The 27,874-nt window shown below is 35.8% G+C and overlaps 1 protein-coding gene across 1 annotated transcript in view; it reads left to right on the top strand.

Annotated features, from left to right (window-relative positions):
• The window catches only part of EXOG (exo/endonuclease G), a 33,523-nt gene extending 8,816 nt beyond the window's left edge, over window positions 1–24,707 (top strand). The window contains exons 5-6 of the mRNA XM_053713787.1: window positions 7,117–7,231; window positions 24,058–24,707. Of these exons, the coding sequence (XP_053569762.1) occupies window positions 7,117–7,231; window positions 24,058–24,507 (565 nt within the window). The 3' untranslated portion in view covers window positions 24,508–24,707. The remainder of the gene's footprint in view (window positions 1–7,116; window positions 7,232–24,057) is intronic.
• The last annotated feature ends 3,167 nt before the right edge of the window (window positions 24,708–27,874 follow it).

The following is a 27,874-nucleotide window of genomic DNA, read 5'->3' as shown; positions in this document are numbered from 1 at the left end:
AAAAGATTAGAAGGTAAAAGTAATTTTCTATTACAAAACCAGCCTTATTTTACAAACAACATTTTCTGGGGTTGGGTTAACAGCAAAGCTTTAACTTTCAAATAGCTTTTTATTCAAAATAATGGGGGCCACATGTGCAAATAAAAGACACAGGGTGTGGGAGGCCATAACATAATAGGTGTCTATGATTGTGCAGTCTGATTGGATATAATATATGTGTACATATCCTATATATAAAGCTAATGTGTGAATCATGGATTATTCAAGAATCTCCAGATTCCCAGACAGGAAAAGGGATGGGGCTTACAGTCCAGTCGTAGATGTAAGAACCCTCAAGAAACTCTTGTTGACAAAGACATTTAAGATCAATTCTGACACAAAACAAATCCCTGTCAATGCTTTCCTGGTAGGTTCACTATAAAAGTATTTGCCTTGCCATTTAATTTTCCACTGTTTGTTATATTTCCAAGACAGTTCGAGAATGGAGTTTATTCTTTGCGGACAGTCTTAACTTCTAGGCAAGCAGATGCATGTCAATCTGAGCTTTTCAGACAACACCCTGTTTTATACAATCTACAAATCAAAAAGCTGTACAATACAAAGAAGTATAATACAGTAACAATTTGAATAATAAAAAGTACTGCCCTTTCAACTGGCCATTCTCAGTCTTTCCTTAGACTGTAGTTTCCTTGAAAAAGCCTTTTCATGGCAAAATGCGTGTTAGAATAACGTTTATTCCCGAGGTACTGTGAAGTGACAAATAGGTTCTTGTAACATTAGGACGTGTTATATCCCCTATTTGGGAAATTTTGAACATTGTACCCTGTAACTAATTGTTCACAGATGTACCAAAAAGGGAAGTTTTTGATTTTACTATATTGCCGGATGTATGGCTGGTTATGGGCAAACAGAACGCTGCTTAAACATGATTGAGCTCTGTGAAAGCTCAAGTACATGTAAGCAAATCTATAAAGCGGTACTCCTTTTTGAAGTTACATACAGGATTTTGAGGTGCTGTTTACAGATTATCCATTAGATGTGGTGCTGGTTTTGAGCTGATCACAACACTGCTGTTAAACAATAGAGCTCGGTGAAAGCTCATCAATACTTTTCCTTGCCAAACTTGACACTTGGAACTCATATCCCTGCTGGATCTGCTCCATCTTTTACAAATTTTTATTACAATCTTACTTCTAGTTAGATGTCTCACAATCTGCTTCAGCAGGATTTAGAAGAACGATTTTCTATTATATCAAAGTAATCATTTAATTAATTTGCCTCATATTCCTTTCTTGTTTTTACCCTATTATTTGCATTGCTTTATACTTATCCCAATTGGTAATTGTTTGGTTGAAGAAAACTAGAAATCCAAATTCAGAAACTTCTATTTCTTGTCTCATATACTTCAGTAATATTAACCAGGTTTGGTTCCCTAGTATTTTATCCTGTGAAAGACATTGACTAAGAGAGAGGAAGGGGCTACCTTTAAGGGGGTAAAGTGAGAGAGATCAAATTCTTTGCATCCCCCATTGGATGAGGGATCACACCTGGTACATTTGAGCTTGGTATGAGCCAGATTTTTAACTTCCTGTTTTATTCTTCATCGTTGTACATCAAAAAAGAGTATTTTAAATTGAGGTGTTTTTTTAAATGTAAAATTAAGGTCTCCGTGGGAATTATTTGCTTTCTGGCTGATAAGGACAAGTATATTGTGCACATACATGTATTTCCAACTGGTTTAAAATAATATATTTTAACGTTTCATGTAGTCACTTTTCATATATGTAATAATATTTTTGTTTAGGTAAATACTTCTGAAAGCTTATTTATAAGATTGGAAATTTTGTATATTATTAAAATAGATTTTTTTTTCCCCCAAAAATTTTTTGAAAATAATTTTTTTATTGAGGTGATCCAATATAACAACAGTAATGATTTAGGTAAAATCAATATACAATAATAATATTACAACCTCATCCAATGCCTTGAAAATGGAGTTGCCACATGTGTAGGAGTGGGTAGTAGTTAAAACTACAGGAGGTGAGTGGAGCTTCTGTTCCATTATTTGTTAGTCTTCTATGGCTAGCGCGGTCACTTATGGACCAGAATGATAGATATTGTATGAAGAGGAGCCCATATATCCCCCCAATTTTTTTTTAATTATTAGTTATCTTAAAAACTGATCATTGGTTTTAATTTCCTGCTTTAATTGAAATCTTTAAAGGGCCATTTTAGTGAAAAAATAACATGCTCTCATCTGTTACAGTATGTAATTTTTTTACATTTAAATATTTTTATTAAGATTCATTTTAAGGCATACAATGTTAAAATGTCAAAGCCAAATGAACATAAAGATTGTGGCAAGACATGCAATCAATAATCAAACTTGAACAATAAACAAAAAAGGAAAAAAGGCAGTTACAAGATATTTGCATGGTCTAAATATATAGAGTGCGCCTATTCAACTATATCCTCAGAGTGAACCATGAGGCCTCTCTTGCACCTCTCAATATTATAGGGAATATGTAAAGCTAAAGAGGATGATTGGACCCTGTAAGAGGCCGCTCTTGGGTCCCAGCCTGTGAATCTTTATTTATTAATTATTTTTTTTTTTTTTACTTATAAGTATGTAGAAAATGCGCATAGATAATTAACTTCAAGTATATCATAACCAACTTTGAGTCTAAATATAATATCAAGGAAATAGTGTAGCAAAATAAAATCCTTTGTATCACATATATGAGATAAGGTAAGAAGGGGGAAAATAACTAAGAGGCCATGCCAAACTAGGGCATATAATACCTTAGAGGGAATTCTAAAGGATGCTTGTTCTCAGCTGTTTTTTTTTTTTTTTTTTTAGGCCTGACTTTCAACTACTATATAGGCAATCAATTCCTCAAGAAAGTATCTAGGAGGGGCGTTAGGTGTCCGCACATTGACATGGTTAGTTAGACAAAATTTAGAGCAAGGTGGGGGGCTCAATAGTATGTAAATAAATCCGTACCTGCAGGATAGCATAATAATAGGTGATTATACAGAAAACTACTATAGATTAGCAACAAGGGTGATCTCTTTCTGCCCTAACAAAGAAAGATTGTGCTTCATGGTACATTATCAATCCAAAGTCCCTAAATATACTCCTCTGATTGTGTCTAGTAGGTGGGGTGATCATGGATCTAGTATTGCATAGTCTGAGAGAAGATTAACACAAACCTATTAACCTACCATCTATAGCTACATGGGAGAGAAGCTCAATAGTACTATACATTGGACTGTGCCGTTACGGCCGCTAGCAGCACAGTCTCAATACTCTATTCCAGTTAACCATCTGAGTAGCATAGGGAAAAGGGATAAGGACCTAACCCCAAAATGAGATCTTCTAAATATATATATATGAAAATACCTAGATGGGTTGGCTACAAAATAAAGGTGAACACATACCCATAGCAAGGAGTATTAATAGCTCTTCCTAAATTTAAGGGTAGGTGACCATGTTCAGTGAGTACTAAGTAACTAAAAATAAAAAAAAACTTCAGCCTGTACACAAAATTTGCTATATACAATGAAATCCTATGGGAGGAATATGCAATCCATTGTACAATATATAATTAATACATAATCCAGAATGGGAACCTATGAGACTCCATAGAGAGCTGTTATTAGATGCAGAACAAAATGACTGGTTTATACTAGGGAGTCGCAGCTAAGAGTATTAAATACATTGTCATGACAGAATTATGCACAGTTCCTTTGTCAGATACAATCCCAACATGCATATAATACAACACAATTAATATAGTTTGGGCCTAAAAAAAAAATAAGCACTAAATATGGGTTGATATTAAGGGCAGTATTATCCAAAACATTAAGCTTATAGTAAACAAGGGGGCAATAACTGCTAATCCTACAGAAGATGATAGAGCCAAAGGGCACATTTCTCAATGTCCTGCATCAGTCCAAGTAGACATCTAAAGAGTCCGTTTAATCATAGGGGTTATGGCATATAGTTACCGGCTCCTGATAAGTGATAGGTAACTGAAATTAACCCCATGGATGGAAAAAGCCCACTCCTGCTCTATTGGGAGACATAACCGATCTCTGCAGCAAAAGTCTATACGAGAGAACCAGCGTTTTGTAAAGTTCCAGGATCTTACAGTGACAGGAGTGTCCGTTCACCATCATGAGAGTTCTGAGAGATGAAGACGTCTGTGACTTCAAAGTAGACAGTATGACTGTCACTAGGACCCCACAGCTACGATTAGAGAGCAGCTTACCGCCTTTCCGGTCTCTGTCGTCTGTCACAAACTGATGAGTGTCAGGGATCTCCGGTATCGCTACTCCTGCAGGAGCCTCACTCTGGTGCTCATATCCTTCCGCCTGTGCCGATCGGGTGTCAAGAGGGAACTTTGTTGGTACTACCAAGGCAGCTGAGTCTTCCATCTTTAATTGGGGCAAAATCTGCTGATAGCTATGTGCCCTTAATAGATCGGTCACCAAAGCCTCCTTGTCTGCCCAGGTCTTTTGATCACACTCCCAGGCTGGTTCTGGCTCTATATGTGTTCGCCAGTAACTTCCTTTTAGATTGTTAAGGTTAGAAGCCTCTGTGTTAGCTAAGTCTGACCAGGAAGGTTTGTCGTCAAAGTAATTTTCCCTTGGCGGGGCTGTCTTGATTGCAGGTTTAATAAAGAGCTCACACAAATCTTCCTCTAATGTCCGAAAGTGATCACGTACAAGCTGCATCATTTTGGTTTCCCACTTATCTATTGCCTACATTTATGAAACGTTTTGTATGTGATTCCCCTTCAAGCTTAGTCACGAGTAAAGAGTAATATCTTGCAGTAATTAGACTCTCAATCTATGCCGCATAAATTGTTCAGAGAAATTGCAATCCACAATAGAACCGGACAGCACACACGGCTGTTATTCCTGATATATCAGGACTCAGGGGGGGTAAATGAGGAGCCAGGTCTGTTACTAGGCCTCCGCTGCGTTCCTCATCTATTCCGGTCTGCTTAGCTTGAATCAAAGTGAAAAAAACACAAAAATCCGTTCTTCAGATATTACTCAATAAGATAGTTGTAATTCTAGGCTTGGATTATAGGTTTAAGAAGCGATAGGCAACGGATCTATCAGCTCCCGGAGTCAGCTAAAATTAAAAGCAGCCATCTTGGTCGGTGTTCGGACCCGCCCCCTACAGTATGTAATTTAATCACTAACAACCCTGAAATGCTAAGTGTTGATCATTATAAATAAGTGCCATTTCTATTAAAGAGACAGTAAACTGTATAGGAAAGAGCACTATTTAAACATATTAAAAATATTTTTTGCTTGAAAAGAATTACATTAAAACTGTTTATTTTGAAGTTAAAGGGACAGTTTACCCTATTTTTTTTTTCTCCACTTTAATTTGTTCCCAATGATTAATTTTTCCTGCTTGAGTTTATTAAATTGTTTACAAATAGTTTCTTTGACTTTATTGTCATTTGAAATAGCTGATTCTGCCTGTGGTATCCCTACCTATACTAATAGGTTCTATACTTAAAGGGATTGAAAAGTAAAAAATGAAACGCGCATAGGTGCATTTCAATTTGAAATAGAAGCATTTTTGCAATATACTTCCATTAGCAAAAATTCTTCTAATAAAAGTTATTACAGTTCTTCTGCAGCATACGCACATATTCTGTGAGGGCTGTGCACCAGTATTCAAATGTAACACCTTCACAGAGAGTCAGCAGTAGGTTGTATGACACAAATTAGGTCTTCAGAAGGAATGCATTCCAACGTCAGCTCTCTGAGCATGCATAGTGTTTGAATACTGGTGCATGAGCTCTCACAGGATATAGAAGCATTTTTGCTGATGGAAGTATATAGCAAAAATGTTTATATTTCAAATTCAAATACACCCACTCGCATTTCATTTTTGACCTTTCTATACCTTAAAAGGGACTTTAAACACTAAATAAATGCTAGATAGAATGATGCAAGTTTTAGGGTCTATACAACAATGGTAGCTGCCATGTTGTAACTTAGGTTACCTCCTCTGCTGTGGCCAATTAGAGACAGTTATAAATAGGCCACTAGAGTGTGCAGCCAATGGCTGTGTGGAATATAATAGTGTTCTTCACTTCCATTTCTAATAGGAACCGAAAAACATAAGTATAGGCTATTGACAAGCTGTGTAAACACAGCCAGCAGAAGAAATCACACTCCCAGATAGGAAAGGGAAGCAATTGAGCGATAAGTAAGGATATCTGATTTCTCTGCAAGCTTAGCCTATTTCGATGGGTTGTGGTTTCCAAGAGCAAACCCAGCTATTTAATTCACAAAAAGAAACATAAAGGGACAATTTATCATACATGTTATACTCTGAAGCTGATATAAATTCACTGGGAACACAAGGGGAAACGGATTTTACAGTACAACGTCCCTTTAACTGCATGCTTGTGCATAGCTGGTGGTTGCTCACTGGCTGTTACGCTTTATTGGTAGACAGTGACGTTACTCACAAACTTAAAGGGACATGAAACCCCAAATTTTTCTTTCATGATTTAGGTAGAAAGTACAATTTTAAACAACTTTCCAGTTTACTTCTATTATCAAATTTGTTTCATTCTCTTGGTATCATTTGTTGAAGGAGCAGCAATGCACTACTGGTTTCTAATTGAACACAGGGGTGAGCCAATGACAATCAGTATATAATATTCAGCCACCAATCAGCAGCCAGAACCTAAGTGCTTTGCTGCTCCTGAGCTTACCTAGATAAACCTTTTCAGCAAAGGATAACAAGAGAAGGAAGCAAATAAAAAAATAGAAGTAAATTGGAAAAGTTGTTTAAAATTGTATGTTCTGTCTAAATCATGAATGTCTAAGTATGACTTTACTGTCCCTTTAAGCAAATGAATGTTTTGTTTTTTGTTGTTCAGGAACAAAAACCTATAATAGATTTTAGATGCAACAAAGAAAATAGTGTCCCTTTAACCGTCTATAAATGACCGTAGAAAAGCATTTGAAACGATTCTGCATATAAACACAGCAAGTAAAGGCAGATTTGAAATGATTCCATATGCTTAATTGGTGGCATAGATTTGTAGTTATTTCTATAAACTACTCTTTCAGGTTTGAAATGTATTGTCGGGACCTGACAAATCGATTTGATGATATTTGGGTAGTCAGTGGACCTCTGGCATTGCCCATGCTGCATACAGACGGGAAAAGGACAGTGTCTTATCAAGTAAGAAGATAATATGTGTTCAGCATCCTCACTTAAAAGATGAAAAGCTTGCATGTATTTTATTGAAAGCAATGATTATTCTTCATTTTCTGTGAACTCTTTGTAACATATCAGACAGGTGCAAAAAGCATTCATACGTGAAATTAAATTTTGCTTATCAGTAAACTAACATTCCACCTAATTTCTAAGCTGCGGAACAGACATTGCTAATTTCCATTAGCGGCTTAAGGCTACCTATTTTTTTAAATAGAAAGAGATTATAATTTGATAACTTCTTAATTTGAATGTTAAAATAAGGCCAAAATGCACAGTACTGATCTTTGTGTGGGCTGAATTAGAATATTACATAGGAGTAGTTAAGACACACAATACGTGAAACATTGATGAATTGTCATATAGGCAATGTGGTTTTCTGCTTGAACTATGTAATTTATGTGGAGCGTCCATGGTTGTTTTTAGAAGCCCATGGCACTGTGCTATATATTGTGTCTTGCTTCTGTAATTCATAAGCTATAAAAGCCATCCATAATAGGTTTATCTGCCCCTGAAAGAAGAAGAAAAAGTTAAAAGGACATTCTTGTCAAAATTTAAATGCACATAGATGAATTACATATTTGAATAGAAACATATTTGCAATATACATGTTTTGGCTATTATATTTCTGAGCATATAGGTGTTGCTTATTCATATCTTCTATACTGTGGTAAATAGACCTTCATGAGAATTGCAGAGGCACATTCTTTTCCAGTAAGAAATTAATCGTATTTCTAAAGAACAAGGGTAAGACCAAAGATTCAGAACATATGCCATTAAAAGTCTTACAAAGAACAGTGAGAGGCTAAATATGTGAGAGCCCATCTGTTAGGTAACTGCATGCACATAAGCAACCTCTAGGGGGCGCTCTCTAATAAAATAAAATGATTGTAAACAACAGTGAAATACAAGATATACAAGTCCATATATAGATGGCAATAATGAAATCTAATAATAGGCAGCTCTTTGATACGAAGGTGGTCAGCCTCCCAAGGATAAAAGCTCTGAAAAAAACAAAACACAAATGTGCCAAATAGTGTAGTGCAGTCTCAATAAAACAAAATGATGTGATGAGTAAGTCAGGTAAACTCACAAGAGGACGGCACCTATATGGTGCGATATGGGTGTGCTGGAACTTCGTAGTTGCCCAGCTAACTATCTCCGGTAAAGGATGAAGACTTTTGCGTGAGGGGCCTAGAAAGCAGGTAAACTCAGTAGTTTAAGTCTTTTACCACAATCAGTAGCACAGCGTAACCCAGGTGAATGCCTGTACTGTCTGTCCTGGTCTATTATTTTTTAATAAGGCAGTGGCTACACTGAGAATTTCGTAGTACAATTTTTTTCAAGAAAACAAGAAGATACCTTTGTGTTCCTCACGCAGAAGTCTTCATCCTTTACCGGAGATAGTTAGTTGGGCAAGTACTAAGTTCCGATAATTAGGGGGTAGGGGGTGTCTAGCCTCTTTTCTAATAAGCTCCTCACAAGCTTAAAGTTAAGAATTGGATAAATAAAATAAAAATGAAAAGGGCGCTTTTCAGCTGACACTTAGATTAAATCTCAAAAGATAAAGATTTTTTATATATATATATATATAGGATCATGTAGATAAAAACAGGAAAAATATATTATATCAACAGCAATGTAATAGCAGCAATATATCTATATACGTGTATATCGGCAACAGTATTTTTAATATGTTTAATATATTCAAACAACCATATATTCAGAAAGATAGTATGTTTAAAAATTAGGGACGTCTCCCTTTTAAATCTGCTAGCAAAAAATAATAACAATACCACCTTATTTGAAAGTTCAGAAATTACCACCTTGTTTAAAATTCAAATAGCCATTATGTTCTGAAAACCATTAGGTTTAGATAAGTCTTGTAGACAATACGATATATGCCAAAAAACTAGGATTCTCAGTCCCAAAATGTCACTGTGACTGTCCCAAAAACTTTCAAACAGCTTTGCTGAATTTAGCAACAGAGACTCTATGGCTAAAAGCTGGAATACACATATAGAAGGTCATATAAACTTTAGAAAAATTCTAAGAATGTATATCAGATGGTCCTTGTGTTAATCTGTTTTTATTTGAACTTTTATGAGCAATAATGTAAAATGAAATATTATGAGAGAAATAATATGAGTAAATAAATAACAACGTAATGAATATAAGATAGGAATTACAAATACCACCTTAAAAATCCTTGTACCACAATTTTTGAAATCCACCTTTATAAACCCAACTTTAAAGTGGCATCCAATCACAGGAACTCTACTTACATAAATAGTTGGCCCCATACACAGAAAATATATCTTGATAAAGCCCTATAAACGGGCGAAACGCGTCGAAGACTGTGGGGTGCCACTTGTGACATTGTCTAAGTCACTATTTATATGCTCTGTGACAAACAATATCAAAGAAAAGCCTTAAACCAAAAGACCGACTTTGGACCAATCAGATGATAGCAAAAGGTCAGATGGTCGACCGCATCATCAACCACACATGCAGGTGAACCCAACCGGAACAGCAGACAATCAGGAGTGAAAGTGTGGAGTGGAAGCACTGTAAATAGCTGCAAATCTCCTTTTCCTTCCAAGGAGGGACTGTTGATCTTGCTGTGGTGAGGTAACGTTCAAGCTGTCTGTGTATCCCAGCTTTTAGCCATAGGGGCTCTGTTCTTAAATTCAGCAAAGCTGTTTGAAAGTCTTTGGGACAGTCACATAGTGACATTTTGGGACTAAGAATCCTAGTTTTTTGGCATATATCATATTGTCTACAAGACTTCTCTAAACCTAATGGTTTTCAGAACATAATGGCTATTTGAATTTTAAACAAGGTGGTAATTTCTGAACTTTCAAATAAGTTGGTATTTTTATTATTTTTTGCTAGCTGATTTAAAGGGAGACGTCCCTAATTTTTAAACATACTATCTTTCTGAATATATGGTTGTTTGAATGTATTGAACATATTAAAAATACTGTTGCTGATATACACACGTATATAGATATATTGCTGCTATTACACTGCTGCTATTATATTGCTGTTGATATAATATATTTTTCCTGTTTTTATCTACATGATCCTATATATATATATATATATATATATATATATATATATATATATATATATATATATATATATATATATATATAAAAAAGAACACTTTGTAAGTAAGTAGCGCACACATAGACTTTAGCAATATAATATCTAAAGGTACCTGTATACCACTCACTGTCCGGTAACACGCTGGGGAGCAATTGGCTCAGAGTGTATGGAGATCTGCAGCTGTGGAGACTGAGCCGGTCTGTAGTCAGCGTCTGAGTAAATAGAATATATTCCAATGGATTGTCCCCACTTGTAGCGCAAAAAATCTCTCTCCAAAGAAAAGTAAAACTTCCTTTATTGTAGTATCAAAAGTAAAAACATGACAGCCTACACACGACTGTAATAAAGCACTTAATGTAAAAACACAGTGTCAGTGATCTGAACCACATGCAGACATGTTTCGTGCAGTTGCGCACTTGATCACTGCTTGAAAGCAATCCTGATCACACCTGCTTTATAGCACTTTTCTTAAAGAGACATTTGTAAATGTTAGACACTGTGTGCTTGAACTCTCTCTTTACTGCCTATCCTTTGTTGAAGAACATGTTTCAAAAAGTTATTTAATACATTTGCAGAAATTTTTTTCTCTTCTACATGTATATTAATAATAATATGATGTTAACTTTTATATATTAAGAATTTTTTCTCTTCTACATGTATATTAATAATATGATGTTAACTTTTATACATTAAAAATTACCTTATGTCTTTGCCTCATTTCTCATAAGTATATCTTATACCACTAGATAAAATTGCAGTCTTTCAACTGTAGTACTTTGATGTAATTTATATATGACACTATGTGTCATACAAAAAATGTTAAATTTATTTCTAGAGTAAGGTTTAGAGTTTACAATATATGTAAAAATAATTTATTGTTTAAGACTTATATGATGGCCATATATTATTGCTCCCCTTTTCCTTATCTAAAAGAAAAGCTGTTGTGTATATATTAATTCACAAAAAGATCCAGGTCTCTACGCATATTGAGACCTAATGGATTACATGTTTTTAATGTGAAAATCCAGAAGACTTCACGTTTGTTAAGTTTATCTTCTCTGTCTCCTCCTCGTTTCCATAGAGGAACATGATCTATACCTTGAATTTTTAATAAAGACACATCTGAATTATGTTGACTTTTAAAATGTCTCGACACTGGTGTGTCGGTGTCATCATCCTCTATTGATCTGAGGTGCTGAAGAAACCTATCTTTAATGCTACGCTTGGTTTTACCTACATAGTTAATTTTACAGAGATCACACGTAAGTAAATATACTACATGTGTAGTTGAACAATTTATGTAATACTTAATTTTATAGTCTTGCTGGGTAGCAGATGAAGAAAAAGTATCGCCCTCAATGACATGGTTACAAGTTTTACATATATTTCTCCTGCATCTAAAGAATCCCTTTCTCTCTTTTAGCCAGCATTTATTGTGTTTTATTGGAAGATTAGATGGAGAGAGGTAGTTTGAAAGTGTTTTTCCTCTTTTGGGTATAATATCTACACCCTCTTCCATTATAATTTTTAGTACTGGATCTGAATATAACACAGGTACAGTATCTTTAATGATTTTGCTGATGTTTTTAAAATCAGTACTATAGGTAGTTATAAACCTGGGTTTCTCAGTGTCTCTTCTTTTTGCATCTTTCCTTTTATATTTTAGTAAATCCTCCCTAGTTTTTTGCTGAACACTTTCTTTTGCTTTAATTAAAGTGCCTTCATTATATCCTCTCTGTTTTAGTCTTTCTTCAATAATTTTACACTGTTTATTATAGTCTTCCTCATTAGAGCAATTTCTTTTGGCCCTAATGAATTCACCCTTTGGTATTCCTTGTAGCACATGTCTCGGGTGACATGATTTGTATAAAAGTGTAGTATTGCCTGCTGTTGGCTTTCTGTAAAGTATAGAGACTATTTTTTCATGTTCTTCATCTGCTTTTAATGTAAGATCTAGAAAGTCTATTGACTCCGTACTTTCTTCTCCTGTGAATTTCAACCCACATTTGTTATTATTTAAATAAGCACAGAAATCTTTTACTTGATCTGTGTCTCCTTCAAAAATGAAAAGTAAATCGTCTATATATCTGAAAAAATGTATGATTCTCTCTCTATGGGGATTTCTCTCTCCAAAGACGTGGAACAGCTCCCACCAACCCATAAATAGGTTGGCGTATGATGGGGCAAACTTGGCCCCCATCGCCGTTCCACGCCTTTGGAGAAAGAAATCTGATCCAAACATAAAGAAATTATGCGTTAAAAGATATTCAATTGCATTAAGTATAAACATTTTTGTTGCTGATTCATAGTCAGTACACTGATTCAAGAAAAATTCTATAGCTGTTATGCCTAAGTTGTGATCTATACAAGTATACAAGGATGATACATCCACTACTAGAAATCTGTAATTTTCTTTCCATTTGATATTCTGTAACTTGTTAAGCAATGATGTGCTATCCTGTATGTAACTTAGTAAATCTTTAACAAGTGGTTGTAAGAAAGTGTCCACCAGATCTGATAACGGTTCATTTAATGAGTTAATACCTGCAATTATAGGTCGTCCTGGTGGACAGACTAAATCTTTATGTAACTTGGGAAAATAATGAAATATTGGAATTACTGAATTAGTTGGAGTTAGGACTTCTTCTGATGTAGGAGTTATGATATTGTTTAGTTTAGCTATCTTAGTGATTTTAATTAGCTCTTTTCTAAACTCTCTCGTGGGATTACCATCTAGTTTGATATACACTTCTTGATCAGACAGTTGCCTTTTGGCTTCTTTAATGTAGTCTACAGTATTTAAAATGACTACATTTCCTCCTTTATCAGAAGGGCGGATCATTATATCATTATTTTCTTGAAGAGTTAATAAAGCTGCTTTTTCTTTATTTGTTAAATTAGAGTACCTTCTTTTTTTACTTTTTAGATTCTTTTCATGTAGTATTCTTAACTTACTTTCCACTGTTTTCTGGAAAATATCTAACACCTTAGGTCTGGTGTGTACTGGATAAAAGGTGCTCTTTTTCTTTAAGTGACCAAATTTGATATCTTCTTCCATTATCTTATCTATAGATTCTCTATTGCTATCCTCAGCTAGTTCTTGCAAATCTTTAATAGCACATAAGTCATACATTTTTTCAGATATATAGACGATTTACTTTTCATTTTTGAAGGAGACACAGATCAAGTAAAAGATTTCTGTGCTTATTTAAATAATAACAAATGTGGGTTGAAATTCACAGGAGAAGAAAGTACGGAGTCAATAGACTTTCTAGATCTTACATTAAAAGCAGATGTAGAACATGAAAAAATAGTCTCTATACTTTACAGAAAGCCAACAGCAGGCAATACTACACTTTTATACAAATCATGTCACCCGAGACATGTGCTACAAGGAATACCAAAGGGTGAATTCATTAGGGCCAAAAGAAATTGCTCTAATGAGGAAGACTATAATAAACAGTGTAAAATTATTGAAGAAAGACTAAAACAGAGAGGATATAATGAAGGCACTTTAATTAAAGCAAAAGAAAGTGTTCAGCAAAAAACTAGGGAGGATTTACTAAAATATAAAAGGAAAGATGCAAAAAGAAGAGACACTGAGAAACCCAGGTTTATAACTACCTATAGTACTGATTTTAAAAACATCAGCAAAATCATTAAAGATACTGTACCTGTGTTATATTCAGATCCAGTACTAAAAATTATAATGGAAGAGGGTGTAGATATTATACCCAAAAGAGGAAAAACACTTTCAAACTACCTCTCTCCATCTAATCTTCCAATAAAACACAATAAATGCTGGCTAAAAGAGAGAAAGGGATTCTTTAGATGCAGGAGAAATATATGTAAAACTTGTAACCATGTCATTGAGGGCGATACTTTTTCTTCATCTGCTACCCAGCAAGACTATAAAATTAAGTATTACATAAATTGTTCAACTACACATGTAGTATATTTACTTACGTGTGATCTCTGTAAAATTAACTATGTAGGTAAAACCAAGCGTAGCATTAAAGATAGGTTTCTTCAGCACCTCAGATCAATAGAGGATGATGACACCGACACACCAGTGTCGAGACATTTTAAAAGTCAACATAATTCAGATGTGTCTTTATTAAAAATTCAAGGTATAGATCATGTTCCTCTATGGAAACGAGGAGGAGACAGAGAAGATAAACTTAACAAACGTGAAGTCTTCTGGATTTTCACATTAAAAACATGTAATCCATTAGGTCTCAATATGCGTAGAGACCTGGATCTTTTTGTGAATTAATATATACACAACAGCTTTTCTTTTAGATAAGGAAAAGGGGAGCAATAATATATGGCCATCATATAAGTCTTAAACAATAAATTATTTTTACATATATTGTAAACTCTAAACCTTACTCTAGAAATAAATTTAACATTTTTTGTATGACACATAGTGTCAAATATAAATTACATCAAAGTACTACAGTTGAAAGACTGCAATTTTATCTAGTGGTATAAGATATACTTATGAGAAATGAGGCAAAGACATAAGGTAATTTTTAATGTATAAAAGTTAACATCATATTATTAATATACATGTAGAAGAGAAAAAATTCTTAATATATAAAAGTTAACATCATATTATTATTAATATACATGTAGAAGAGAAAAAAATTTCTGCAAATGTATTAAATAACTTTTTGAAACATGTTCTTCAACAAAGGATAGGCAGTAAAGAGAGAGTTCAAGCACACAGTGTCTAACATTTACAAATGTCTCTTTAAGAAAAGTGCTATAAAGCAGGTGTGATCAGGATTGCTTTCAAGCAGTGATCAAGTGCGCAACTGCACGAAACATGTCTGCATGTGGTTCAGATCACTGACACTGTGTTTTTACATTAAGTGCTTTATTACAGTCGTGTGTAGGCTGTCATGTTTTTACTTTTGATACTACAATAAAGGAAGTTTTACTTTTCTTTGGAGAGAGATTTTTTGCGCTACAAGTGGGGACAATCCATTGGAATATATATATATATATATATATATATATATATATATATATATATATATATATATATATATATATAAAAAAAATCTTTATCTTTTGAGATTTAATCTAAGTGTCAGCTGAAAAGCGCCCTTTTCATTTTTATTTTATTTTATTTATCCAATTCTTAACTTTAAGCTTGTGAGGAGCTTATTAGAAAAGAGGCTAGACACCCCCTACCCCCTAATTATCGGAACTTAGTACTTGCCCAACTAACTATCTCCGGTAAAGGATAAAGACTTCTGCGTGAGGAACACAAAGGTATCTTCTTGTTTTCTTGAAAAAATTGTACTACGAAATTCTCAGTGTAGCCACTGCCTTATTAAAAAATAATAGTCCAGGACAGACAGTACAGGCATTCACCTGAGTTAAGTTTTAGACTTTTGATTCCTAGGACGCTGTGCTACTGATTGTGGTAAAAGAGTTAAACTACTGAGTTTACCTGCTTTCTAAGCCCTTCACGCAAAAGTCTTCATCCTTTACCGGAAATAGTTTGCTGGGCAACTACGAAGTTCCAGCACACCCATATCGCACCATATAGGTGCCGTCCTCTTGTGAGTGTAACTGACTTACTCATCACATAATTTTGTTTTATTGAGACTGTACTACGCTATTTGGCGCCTTTGTGTTTTGTTTTTTTCAGAGCATTACAAGTCTTGGCTGTTTTGAGTAATACAATGCAACTTCTCACTTTTACTTTTGGAATCTGAAATGTGTGTATGTCAATGGCAGCTATATGTTATTCTACGTCATGTGGTTTTGAATTGTTCCTTACCGCAAATAGATAATGCCAGTCAAAACTGAGCATTGAAAATTGTCCGTACATACAGGTGAAACTCTAAAAATTAGAATATCGTGCAAAAGTTAATTTATTTCACTAATGCAACTTAAAAGGTGAAACTAATATATGAGATAGACTCATTACATGCAAAGCAAGATAGTTCAAGCCGTGATTTGTCATAATTGTGATGATTATGGCTTACAGCTCATGAAAACCCCAAATCCACAATCTCAGAAAATTAGAATATTGTGAAAAGGTGCAATATTCTATGCTCAAGGTGTCCCACTCTAATCAGCTAATTAAGCCATAACACCTGCAAAGGGTTCCTGAGCCTTTAAATGGTCTCTCAGTCTGGTTCAGTAGGAATCACAATCATGGGAAAGACTGCTGACCTGACAGTTGTGCAGAAAACCATCATTGACACCCTCCAAAAGGAGGGAAAGCCTCAAAAGGTAATTGCAAAAGAAATTGGATGTTCCCAAAGTGCTGTATCAAAGCACATTAATAGAAAGTTATGTGGAAGGGAAAAGTGTGGAAGAAAAAGTTGCACAAGCAGCAGGGATGACCGCAGCCTGGAGAGGATTGTCAGGAAAAGGCCATTCAAAAGTGTTGGGGACTTTCACAAGGAGTGGACTGAGGCTGGAGTCAGTGCATCAAGAGCCACCACACACAGACGAATCCTGAACATGGGCTTCAAATGTCGTATTCCTCTTGTCAAGCCACTCCTGAACAACAAACAATGTCAGAAGCGTCTTACCTGGGCTAAAGAAAAACAGACCTGGTCTGTTGCTCAGTGGTCCAAAGTCCTCTTTTCTGATGAGAGCAAATTTAGCATCTCATTTGGAAACCAAGGACCCAGAGTATGGAGGAAGAATGGAGAGGCACACACTGCAAGATGCTTGAAGTCCAGTGTGAAGTTTCCACAGTCTGTGTTGATTTGGGGAGCCATGTCATCTGCTGGTGTTGGTCCACTCTGCTTCATTAAGTCCAGGTTTAATGCAGCCGTCTTCCAGGAGATTTTGGAGCACTTCATGCTTCCTTCCGCAGACGAGCTCTATGGGGATGCTGACTTCATTTTCCAGCAGGACTTGGCACCTGCCCACACTGCCAAAAGCACCAAAACCTGGTTCAATGACCGTGGGATTACTGTGCTTGATTGGCCAGCAAACTCGCCTGACCTGAACCCCATAGAGAATCTATGGGGCATTGCCAAGAGAAAGATGAGACATGAGACCGAACATTGCAGAAAGCTGAAGTCCGCTATTGAAGCATCCTGGTCTTCCATAACACATCAGCAGTGCCACAGGCTGATAGCTTCCATGCCACGCTGCATTGAGGCAGTAATTGCTGCAAAAGGGGCCCAAACCAAGTACTGAGTACATACAGTATGCATGCTTATACTTTTCAGAGGTCCGATATTGTTCTACAGGTATGTACAATCCTTGTTTTATTGATTGCATGTAATATTCTAATTTCTTTCATGTAATTAACAAGAGTCCATGAGCTAGTGACGTATGGGATATACATTCCTACCAGGAGGGGCAAAGTTTCCCAAACCTTAAAATGCCTATAAATACACCCCTCACCACACCCACAAATCAGTTTTACAAACTTTGCCTCCAAGGGAGGTGGTGAAGTAAGTTTGTGCTAGATTCTACGTTGATATGCGCTCCGCAGCAAGTTGGAGCCCGGTTTTCCTCTCAGCGTGCAGTGAATGTCAGAGGGATGTGAAGAGAGTATTGCATATTGAATGCAGTGATCTCCTTCTACGGGGTCTATTTCATAAGGTTCTCTGTTATCGGTCGTAGAGATTCATCTCTTACCTCCCTTTTCAGATCGACGATATACTCTTATATTTACCATTTCCTCTACTGATTCTCGTTTCAGTACTGGTTTGGCTTTCTACAAACATGTAGATGAGTGTCCTGGGGTAAGTAAGTCTTATTTTCTGTGACACTCTAAGCTATGGTTGGGCACTTTATTTATAAAGTTCTAAATATATGTATTCAAACATTTATTTGCCTTGACTCAGAATGTTCAACTTTCCTTATTTCCAGACAGTCAGTTTCATATTTGGGATTATGCATTGAATTATCATATTTTTTCTTACCTCAAAAATTTGACTTTTTTCCCTGTGGGCTGTTAGGCTCGCGGGGGCTGAAAATGCTTCATTTTATTGCGTCATTCTTGGCGCGGACTTTTTTGGCGCAAAAATTCTTTTCCGTTTCCGGCGTCATACGTGTCGCCGGAAGTTGCGTCATTTTTTGACGTTATTTTGCGCCAAAAATGTCGGCGTTCCGGATGTGGCGTCATTTTTGGCGCCAAAAGCATTTAGGCGCCAAATAATGTGGGCGTCTTATTTGGCGCTAAAAAATATGGGCGTCGCTTTTTTCTCCACATTATTTCAGTCTCATTTTTCATTTGCTTCTGGTTGCTAGAAGCTTGATGTTTGGCATTTTTTCCCATTCCTGAAACTGTCTTATAAGGAATTTGATCTATTTTGCTTTATATGTTGTTTTTTCTCTTACATATTGCAAGATGTCTCACGTTGCATCTGAGCCAGAAGATACTACAGGAAAACCACTGCCTGCTGGATCTACCAAAGCTAAGTGTATCTGCTGTAAACTTTTGGTAGCTATTCCTCCAGCTGTTGTTTGTAATAATTGTCATGACAAACTTGTTAAAGCAGATAATATTTCCTTTAGTGATGTACCATTGCCTGTTGCAGTTCCCTCAACATCTAAGGTGCAGAATGTTCCTGATAACATAAGAGATTTTGTTTCTGAATCCATAAAGAAGGCTTTGTCTGTTATTTCTCCTTCTAGTAAACGTAAAAAGTCTTTTAAATCTTCTCTCTCTACAGATGAATTTTTAAATGAACACCATCATTCTGATTCTTTGGACTCTTCTGGTTCAGAGGATTCTATCTCAGAGATTGATGCTGATAAATCTTCATATTTATTTAAGATGGAATTTATTCGCTCTTTACTTAAAGAAGTACTAATTGCTTTAGAAATAGAGGATTCTAGTCCTCTTGATACTAATTCTATACGTTTGGATAAGGTTTTTAAAGCTCCTGCGGCTATTCCAGAAGTCTTTCCTGTTCCTAATGCTATTTCTGCAGTAATTTCCAAGGAATGGGATAAATTGGGTAATTCATTTACTCCTTCTAAACGTTTTAAGCAATTATATCCTGTTCCGCCTGACAGGTTAGAATTTTGGGACAAAATCCCTAAAGTTGATGGGGCTATTTCTACCCTTGCTAAACGTACTACCATTCCTACGTCAGATGGTACCTCGTTTAAGGACCCTTTAGATAGAAAAATTGAATCTTTTCTAAGAAAAGCTTATCTATGTTCAGGTAATCTTCTTAGACCTGCTATATCATTGGCTGATGTTGCTGCAGCTTCAACTTTTTGGTTGGAAACTCTAGCGCAACAAGTAACAAATCGTGATTCTCATGATATTATTATTCTTCTCCAGCATGCTAATAATTTCATCTGTGATGCCATTTTTGATATTATTAGAGTTGATGTTAGGTTTATGTCTCTGGCTATCTTAGCCAGAAGAGCTTTATGGCTTAAGACCTGGAATGCTGATATGGCTTCTAAATCAACTCTACTTTCCATTTCTTTCCAGGGAAACAAATTATTTGGTTCTCAGTTGGATTCTATTATTTCAACTGTTACTGGTGGGAAAGGAACTTTTTTACCACAGGATAAAAAGTCTAAAGGTAAAAACAGGGCTAACAATCGTTTTCGTTCCTTTCGTTTCAACAAAGAACAAAAGCCTGATCCTTCGTCCTCAGGAGCAGTTTCAGTTTGGAAACCATCTCCAGTCTGGAATAAATCCAAGCCTGCTAGAAAGGCAAAGCCTGCTTCTAAGTTCACATGAAGGTACGGCCCTCATTCCAGTTCAGCTGGTAGGGGGCAGGTTACGTTTTTTCAAAGAAATTTGGATCAATTCTGTTCACAATCTTTGGATTCAGAACATTGTTTCAGAAGGGTACAGAATTGGTTTCAAGATGAGACCTCCTGCAAAGAGATTTTTTCTTTCCCATGTCCCAGTAAATCCAGTGAAAGCTCAAGCATTTCTGAATTGTGTTTCAGATCTAGAGTTGGCTGGAGTAATTATGCCAGTTCCAGTTCCGGAACAGGGGGTGGGGTTTTATTCAAATCTCTTCATTGTACCAAAGAAGGAGAATTCCTTCAGACCAGTTCTGGATCTAAAATTATTGAATCGTTATGTAAGGATACCAACGTTCAAGATGGTAACTGTAAGGACTATATTGCCTTTTGTTCAGCAAGGGAATTATATGTCCACAATAGATTTACAGGATGCATATCTGCATATTCCGATTCATCCAGATCATTATCAGTTCCTGAGATTCTCTTTTCTAGACAAGCATTACCAATTTGTGGCTCTACCGTTTGGCCTTGCTACAGCTCCAAGAATTTTCACAAAGATTCTCGGTGCCCTTCTGTCTGTAATCAGAGAACAGGGTATTGTGGTTTTTCCTTATTTGGACGATATCTTGGTACTTGCTCAGTCTTTACATTTAGCAGAGTCTCATACGAATCGACTTGTGTTGTCTCTTCAAGATCATGGTTGGAGGATCAATTTACCAAAAAGTTCTTTGATTCCTCAAACAAGGGTAACCTTTCTGGGTTTCCAGATAGATTCAGTGTCCATGACTCTGTCTTTAACAGACAAGAGACGTCTAAAATTGATTACAGCTTGTCGAAACCTTCAGTCTCAATCATTCCCTTCGGTAGCCTTATGCATGGAAATTCTAGGTCTTATGACTGCTGCATCGGACGCGATCCCCTTTGCTCGTTTTCACATGCGACCTCTTCAGCTCTGTATGCTGAACCAATGGTGCAGGGATTACACGAAGATATATCAATTAATATCTTTAAAACCGATTGTTCGGCACTCTCTAACGTGGTGGACAGATCACCTTCGTTTAATTCAGGGGGCTTCTTTTGTTCTTCCGACCTGGACTGTAATTTCAACAGATGCAAGTCTCACAGGTTGGGGAGCTGTGTGGGGATCTCTGACGGCACAAGGAGTTTGGGAATCTCAGGAGGTGAGATTACCGATCAATATCTTGGAACTCCGTGCAGTTTTCAGAGCTCTTCAGTTTTGGCCTCTTCTGAAGAGAGAATCGTTCATTTGTTTTCAGACAGACAATGTCACAACTGTGGCATACATCAATCATCAAGGAGGGACTCACAGTCCTCTGGCTATGAAAGAAGTATCTCGAATTTTGGTTTGGGCGGAATCCAGCTCCTGTCTAATCTCTGCGGTTCATATCCCAGGTGTAGACAATTGGGAAGCGGATTATCTCAGTCGCCAAACGTTGCATCCGGGCGAATGGTCTCTTCACCCAGAGGTATTTCTTCAGATTGTTCAAATGTGGGGGCTCCCAGAGATAGATCTGATGGCCTCTCATCTAAACAAGAAACTTCCCAGGTATCTGTCCAGATCCCGGGATCCTCAGGCGGAGGCAGTGGATGCATTATCACTTCCTTGGAAGTATCATCCTGCCTATATCTTTCCGCCTCTAGTTCTTCTTCCAAGAGTAATCTCCAAGATTCTGAGGGAATGCTCGTTTGTTCTGCTAATAGCTCCGGCATGGCCTCACAGGTTTTGGTATGCGGATCTTGTCCGGATGGCATCTTGCCAACCATGGACTCTTCCGTTAAGACCAGACCTTCTGTCACAAGGTCCTTTTTTCCATCCGGATCTGAAATCCTTAAATTTAAAGGTATGGAGATTGAACGCTTGATTCTTGGTCAAAGAGGTTTCTCTGACTCCGTGATTAATACTATGTTACAGGCTCGTAAATCTGTATCTCGAGAGATATATTATAGAGTCTGGAAGACTTATATTTCTTGGTGTCTTTCTCATCATTTTTCTTGGCATTCTTTTAGAATACCGAGAATTTTACAGTTTCTTCAGGATGGTTTAGATAAGGGTTTGTCCGCAAGTTCTTTGAAAGGACAAATCTCCGCTCTTTCTGTTCTTTTTCACAGAAAGATTGCTATTCTTCCTGATATTCATTGTTTTGTACAAGCTTTGGTTCGTATAAAACCTGTCATTAAGTCAATTTCTCCTCCTTGGAGTTTGAATTTGGTTCTGGGAGCTCTTCAAGCTCCTCCGTTTGAACCTATGCATTCATTGGACATTAAATTACTTTCTTGGAAAGTTTTGTTCCTTTTGGCCATCTCTTCTGCTAGAAGAGTTTCTGAATTATCTGCTCTTTCTTGTGAGTCTCCTTTTCTGATTTTTCATCAGGATAAGGCGGTGTTGCGAACTTCTTTTGAATTTTTACCTAAAGTTGTGAATTCCAACAACATTAGTAGAGAAATTGTGGTTCCTTCATTATGTCCTAATCCTAAGAATTCTAAGGAGAAATCGTTGCATTCTTTGGATGTTGTTAGAGCTTTGAAATATTATGTTGAAGCTACGAAATCTTTCCGTAAGACTTCTAGTCTATTTGTTATCTTTCCGGTTCTAGGAAAGGCCAGAAAGCTTCTGCCATTTCTTTGGCATCTTGGTTGAAATCTTTAATTCATCTTGCCTATGTTGAGTCGGGTAAAATTCCGCCTCAGAGAATTACAGCTCATTCTACTAGGTCAGTATCTACTTCCTGGGCGTTTAGGAATGAAGCTTCGGTTGACCAGATCTGCAAAGCAGCAACTTGGTCCTCTTTGCATACTTTTACTAAATTCTACCATTTTGATGTATTTTCTTCTTCTGAAGCAGTTTTTGGTAGAAAAGTTCTTCAGGCAGCGGTTTCAGTTTGAATCTTCTGCTTATGTTTTTTGTTAAACTTTATTTTGGGTGTGGATTATTTTCAGCAGGAATTGGCTGTCTTTATTTTATCCCTCCCTCTCTAGTGACTCTTGTGTGGAAAGATCCACATCTTGGGTAGTCATTATCCCATACGTCACTAGCTCATGGACTCTTGTTAATTACATGAAAGAAAACATAATTTATGTAAGAACTTACCTGATAAATTCATTTCTTTCATATTAACAAGAGTCCATGAGGCCCACCCTTTTTTGTGGTGGTTATGATTTTTTTGTATAAAGCACAATTATTCCAATTCCTTATTTTATATGCTTCGCACTTTTTTTCTTATCACCCCACTTCTTGGCTATTCGTTAAACTGATTTGTGGGTGTGGTGAGGGGTGTATTTATAGGCATTTTAAGGTTTGGGAAACTTTGCCCCTCCTGGTAGGAATGTATATCCCATACGTCACTAGCTCATGGACTCTTGTTAATATGAAAGAAATGAATTTATCAGGTAAGTTCTTACATAAATTATGTTTTTCTGAGATTGTGGATTTGGGGTTTTCATGAGCTGTAAGCCATAATCATCACAATTATGACAAATCACGGCTTGAACTATCTTGCTTTGCATGTAATGAGTCTATCTCATATATTAGTTTCACCTTTTAAGTTGCATTAGTGAAATAAATGAACTTTTGCACGATATTCTAATTTTTTGAGTTTCACCTGTAGTGCTTGTCACTTTGTTACTCCTTTTACTAAAATGATAAAAACATGCTAATTGCAGCACATTGTTCAAAATTGTTTTGGTTGGGTATAAATATTTTATAGCAGATAAGTGCAATATCAATTTTATACTTGTGTGCTAATATACAACTTGGGCTACTTTGCATTAAACCAAATTGCCTAACAAATATTTTTTATGGGGTCTACACCAAGTAAAAGTAATTCACTAATGAATCATATAGAATAAAAAAAAGCTAGTGCAATGTATAGCCAAAACTTTAAAAATACCTACCTTTTTTAATTTACAGTTTCTATAAGGATTTTGTTCATAATCCCTTTAATCTGCAGGTTATCGGGAAAGATGATGTAGCCGTGCCTTCACATCTCTTCAAAGTGGTGCTCGCCAGGAAGAAAAACTCAACGGAATCCTTGGCTATGGGGGCTTTTATAGTACCGAACAATCCCATTGGCTTTGATCACCAACTGCCAGAATACCAAGTTCAGCTGGAAGATCTTGAACGAATGTCTGGGTTGTTGTTTTTTCCACAGGTGGATAGGACCAAAGGCTCGAAGAACATTTGTGAAGTGGACACCTGCAAACTTATTACTCTTAATGAGTTCAAGTTGTATCTTGCCGGGCGTAGAATGAAAAATGCCCGAAATCTGCAGAAGGTGGAAAAGATCATGTCTGAGCTAAAAGAAGCAGAAATACAGCCAGATAACTATATCTTAAATCTCTACAAAGAAAAAATTAAAGAACTGTCGTCAGATCCAACTACTGCTTCTAGAGAAGAATAAAGTATGGGAAAGTCATAAATAGTTTTTTACTTTTATACTAAATAAAAAAACAAAACAGAAACACGTTCCTTCTGTATTAGCATTATGTTATAGTTTTTAATTTTTGAACTTGTATACCTATACATGTATAAACAGAATTATAATGATCATGTACAATGTTTATACAAATGCCACTCGCTGCCGCTATGTGGTTTACAGTATTTATAGTTGTTTGAATCATTTATTTAAACTGACCTTGTGTTTAATTCTTATGCTTTTAAAAGGTTTAATGTATGAGGTTTCAAGAGAACAGCTGGTAATGTTATCAATTCTTTTCAAATAGGCAGACACAAGGGACATGATTTTCTATAGGTATACCTTTTGTAGATATTTAATGGACAGTTTACCCAAAACATTTCTCCCCTTTAATTTGTTCTCAGTGATCCATTTTTCCTACTAGAGTGTATTAAATTGTTTACAAGTAGCTCATTTACCCTTATTTCTGCAATTGAAATAGCTGATTTATCCTGTGGTATCCCCACCTATTATGAAAGTTTCTGGACTTAAAGTGATGATAAACCCTAGAGTTTGTGAAACGCTAGGATTTACCATTGGAACAAATAAAGGGGACTTTTATTCATGAAGTATAAAATACTTCATGCTGAAAGCTCTTTTATTTGTTCCAAGCGATCGCCGCACTGAGCTGCTAAGGCAGCCCACCGTCAGAACGCTATTTGGCTGAGCGGTGACGTTTCCACCTCTTAGCCAATAGCCTTGCAGGAAATCTGCGGCGCCAAGTCGGATTTCCCGCACGGCTATTGGCTAAGAGGTGGAAATGTCACCTCTCTGCAGATAGTGAAAATAGCATTCTGCCGGTGGGCGATCGCTTAGAACAAATAAAGGAGCTTTCAGCATGAACTATTTTATACTTCATGAATGAAAGTCCCCTTTATTTGTTCCAATGGTAAATCCTAGTGTTTCACAAATGCTAGGATTTACCATCACTTTAAGTCCAGGCTATTGACAGACAATATAAACACAGCCAGTAGAAGAAATTACACTTCCAGTGGGATGTAGAAGAAATATCTAATAAAATGATAATTTTCCATTGTTCTCTAAGTATTGGGCTTTAGTTTACAAACAGATATAAGATAAGGAAGCAAGTGTGTCTATACAAATTGATAACATAATGAGATCTCATTTTTTTAAATCTTTTTATTATTTTGAAATTATATTTAAACACATAAATATACACATTCAAAAAATGAAAAATAGTGATACACAGATCATTTATAGCAATATCATAAGATTATTAACAATGTGTAGATTATTCACATAATGAAAAAACAGTTCTTGAAAAAAAGATAATTAAACAAAAGGGAAGGAAAAAACAGGGAAAAGATTTCCTCCATTCACCATTCTCCCCCTTTCCCCTCCTACTAATCTATAAAAGTCCATTGCCCTCAAAGTCTATATTCCATTAATAAAGTGGTATTTAAAAAAGGATACAATATCTGTCTTTGGAATTCTAAATCCTGGATCAGGATAACTTGTTCCCAATTTCGTATAAAACTTATTTGACGTCTATCTATGAGAAATGAAGTGTCTGTTCTATTATAAGCTGACTGCGAAGTTCTGATATCAAATTCTCTCTAACATAGGAGCCTTTCGTGACTTCCATGATCTTAATATAATTTTCCTGCCTGTTAAAATTGTCAAGTTAATAAATTTAGTATTTTCTTTAAATTTAAGACCATTCAGAAGGAAAAAAAATATCCTGGACTTCTAGGGAGACTGTCATCTAAAATAGGCTACTTAGCTAGTTAAAAATCAGGAAATTCTGGTACAAAATGTTTATAGTAATACCAAAAACAATGCAATATATTTGCTTCTCTGGTAACCACATTTATTACATACAACTTTTCTTATCTTGACAATTTTGGTCAACCTTTCAGGGGTTAAATATGTCAAGTGAATTATTTTAATTTGGGATTCCTGATAGTACGTTACCAAAGAAGTTTTATTTACTCTACTGATACTTTTTGTAATTATTTTAATAGCTAATAATTCCTCCCATTTTCTATGATTTTTTTTGAGTTATTTTCTCACTTTTCCTATACGTTATATACTTAAATAAAAAAAGATATAGAGAAAATTCTATTTCTAAACTGAGAGAACGTTTTTCCCATAAATTCAGAATCCCAATTATATCCATATAGTTTAATTAGAGTCAGAATGTTGCTTCTTGTTAAATAGTATGCGAATAGATGATTATTAGGAATCCCAAATACTTGTTTGAGTTTATCAAAAGTTTTGTTAAAATTATCCCTTTTATTTATAATGAGATCTAATTGTACCTGCAAGCTCAACCCATCTCAATAGGCTGTGGTTTCAAAGCACAAAACTAGCAATTTCATATACACAAATAAACCTGAAAATGCAATTTCCCATACAATCTATACGCAGCAGCTAATATAGCAAGTAATTGGAAATACATAAAGGGAAAACAATTTTACAGTATACTGTCCCTTTAAGGCTCATATTTTAAGAAAAGAAAATCCTGTTCATATTTAGATCACTCTCTAAATTAATATAATGGATACATTTTCAAGAACCTGTTACTGTCATTATTGTCAATATGTAGAAAGTTTTTTTCTATAAATAATTATTTCATTTTTCTTCATGTTTATGAGAGATGTAAAATACAGAAGATTTTCCTGAGGTTTAAAGGGACAGTCTAGTCAAAATTAAACTTTCATTATTCAGATAGGACATGTAATTTTTATCAACTTTCCAATTTACTTTTATCATCAAATTTGCTTTTTTCTCTTGGTATTCTTAGTTGAAACTAAACTTTGACAGACTCATATGCTAATTTCTAAGCCCTTGAGAGCTGCCTCTTATCACATGCTTTTTAAATTCCTTTTCAACACAAAGAGACAAAGTACACGTGGGCATATAGATAACACTGTGTTCAGGCACAGAAAGTTATTTAAAGTTAAGGTCAATTTTGATGAATTAGTGCCCGGTTTTTAATAATCCTATTAAAAACAAGGGCACTTAAATTCATCAAAATTGACATTTCAGTCAATGGAGCAGTCGCTCCAGCACTTCCCCGGCCCATCACAAGCCGCCTTTGCGGGTCCAAAATGACGAATCCGGCTTCCTCCAATTACGGGGTTGCATCAGCAAAGATTTCCCCGGGGGGGAAAGCCGTGATTGGAGGAACCCGAATTCCTCATTTCTGACGTCTGCAGAGGCTTTCGAGGGCCGTGGGAATCCCTGGAACGGCTGCCAGAATGAAAAGGTACGTTTTTGAAGAAAAAGAGTGAAATGTCAATTTTGATGAATTAAAGTGCCCTTGTTTTTAATAGGTTTATTAAAAACC

The sequence above is a fragment of the Bombina bombina genome, chromosome 5 (assembly GCF_027579735.1).
Source record: "Bombina bombina isolate aBomBom1 chromosome 5, aBomBom1.pri, whole genome shotgun sequence".
Taxonomy (NCBI): Eukaryota; Metazoa; Chordata; class Amphibia; order Anura; family Bombinatoridae; genus Bombina; species Bombina bombina.
The sequence above is the reverse complement of the archived record's forward strand: the minus strand, read 5'-3'. Positions and strand labels throughout refer to the sequence as shown.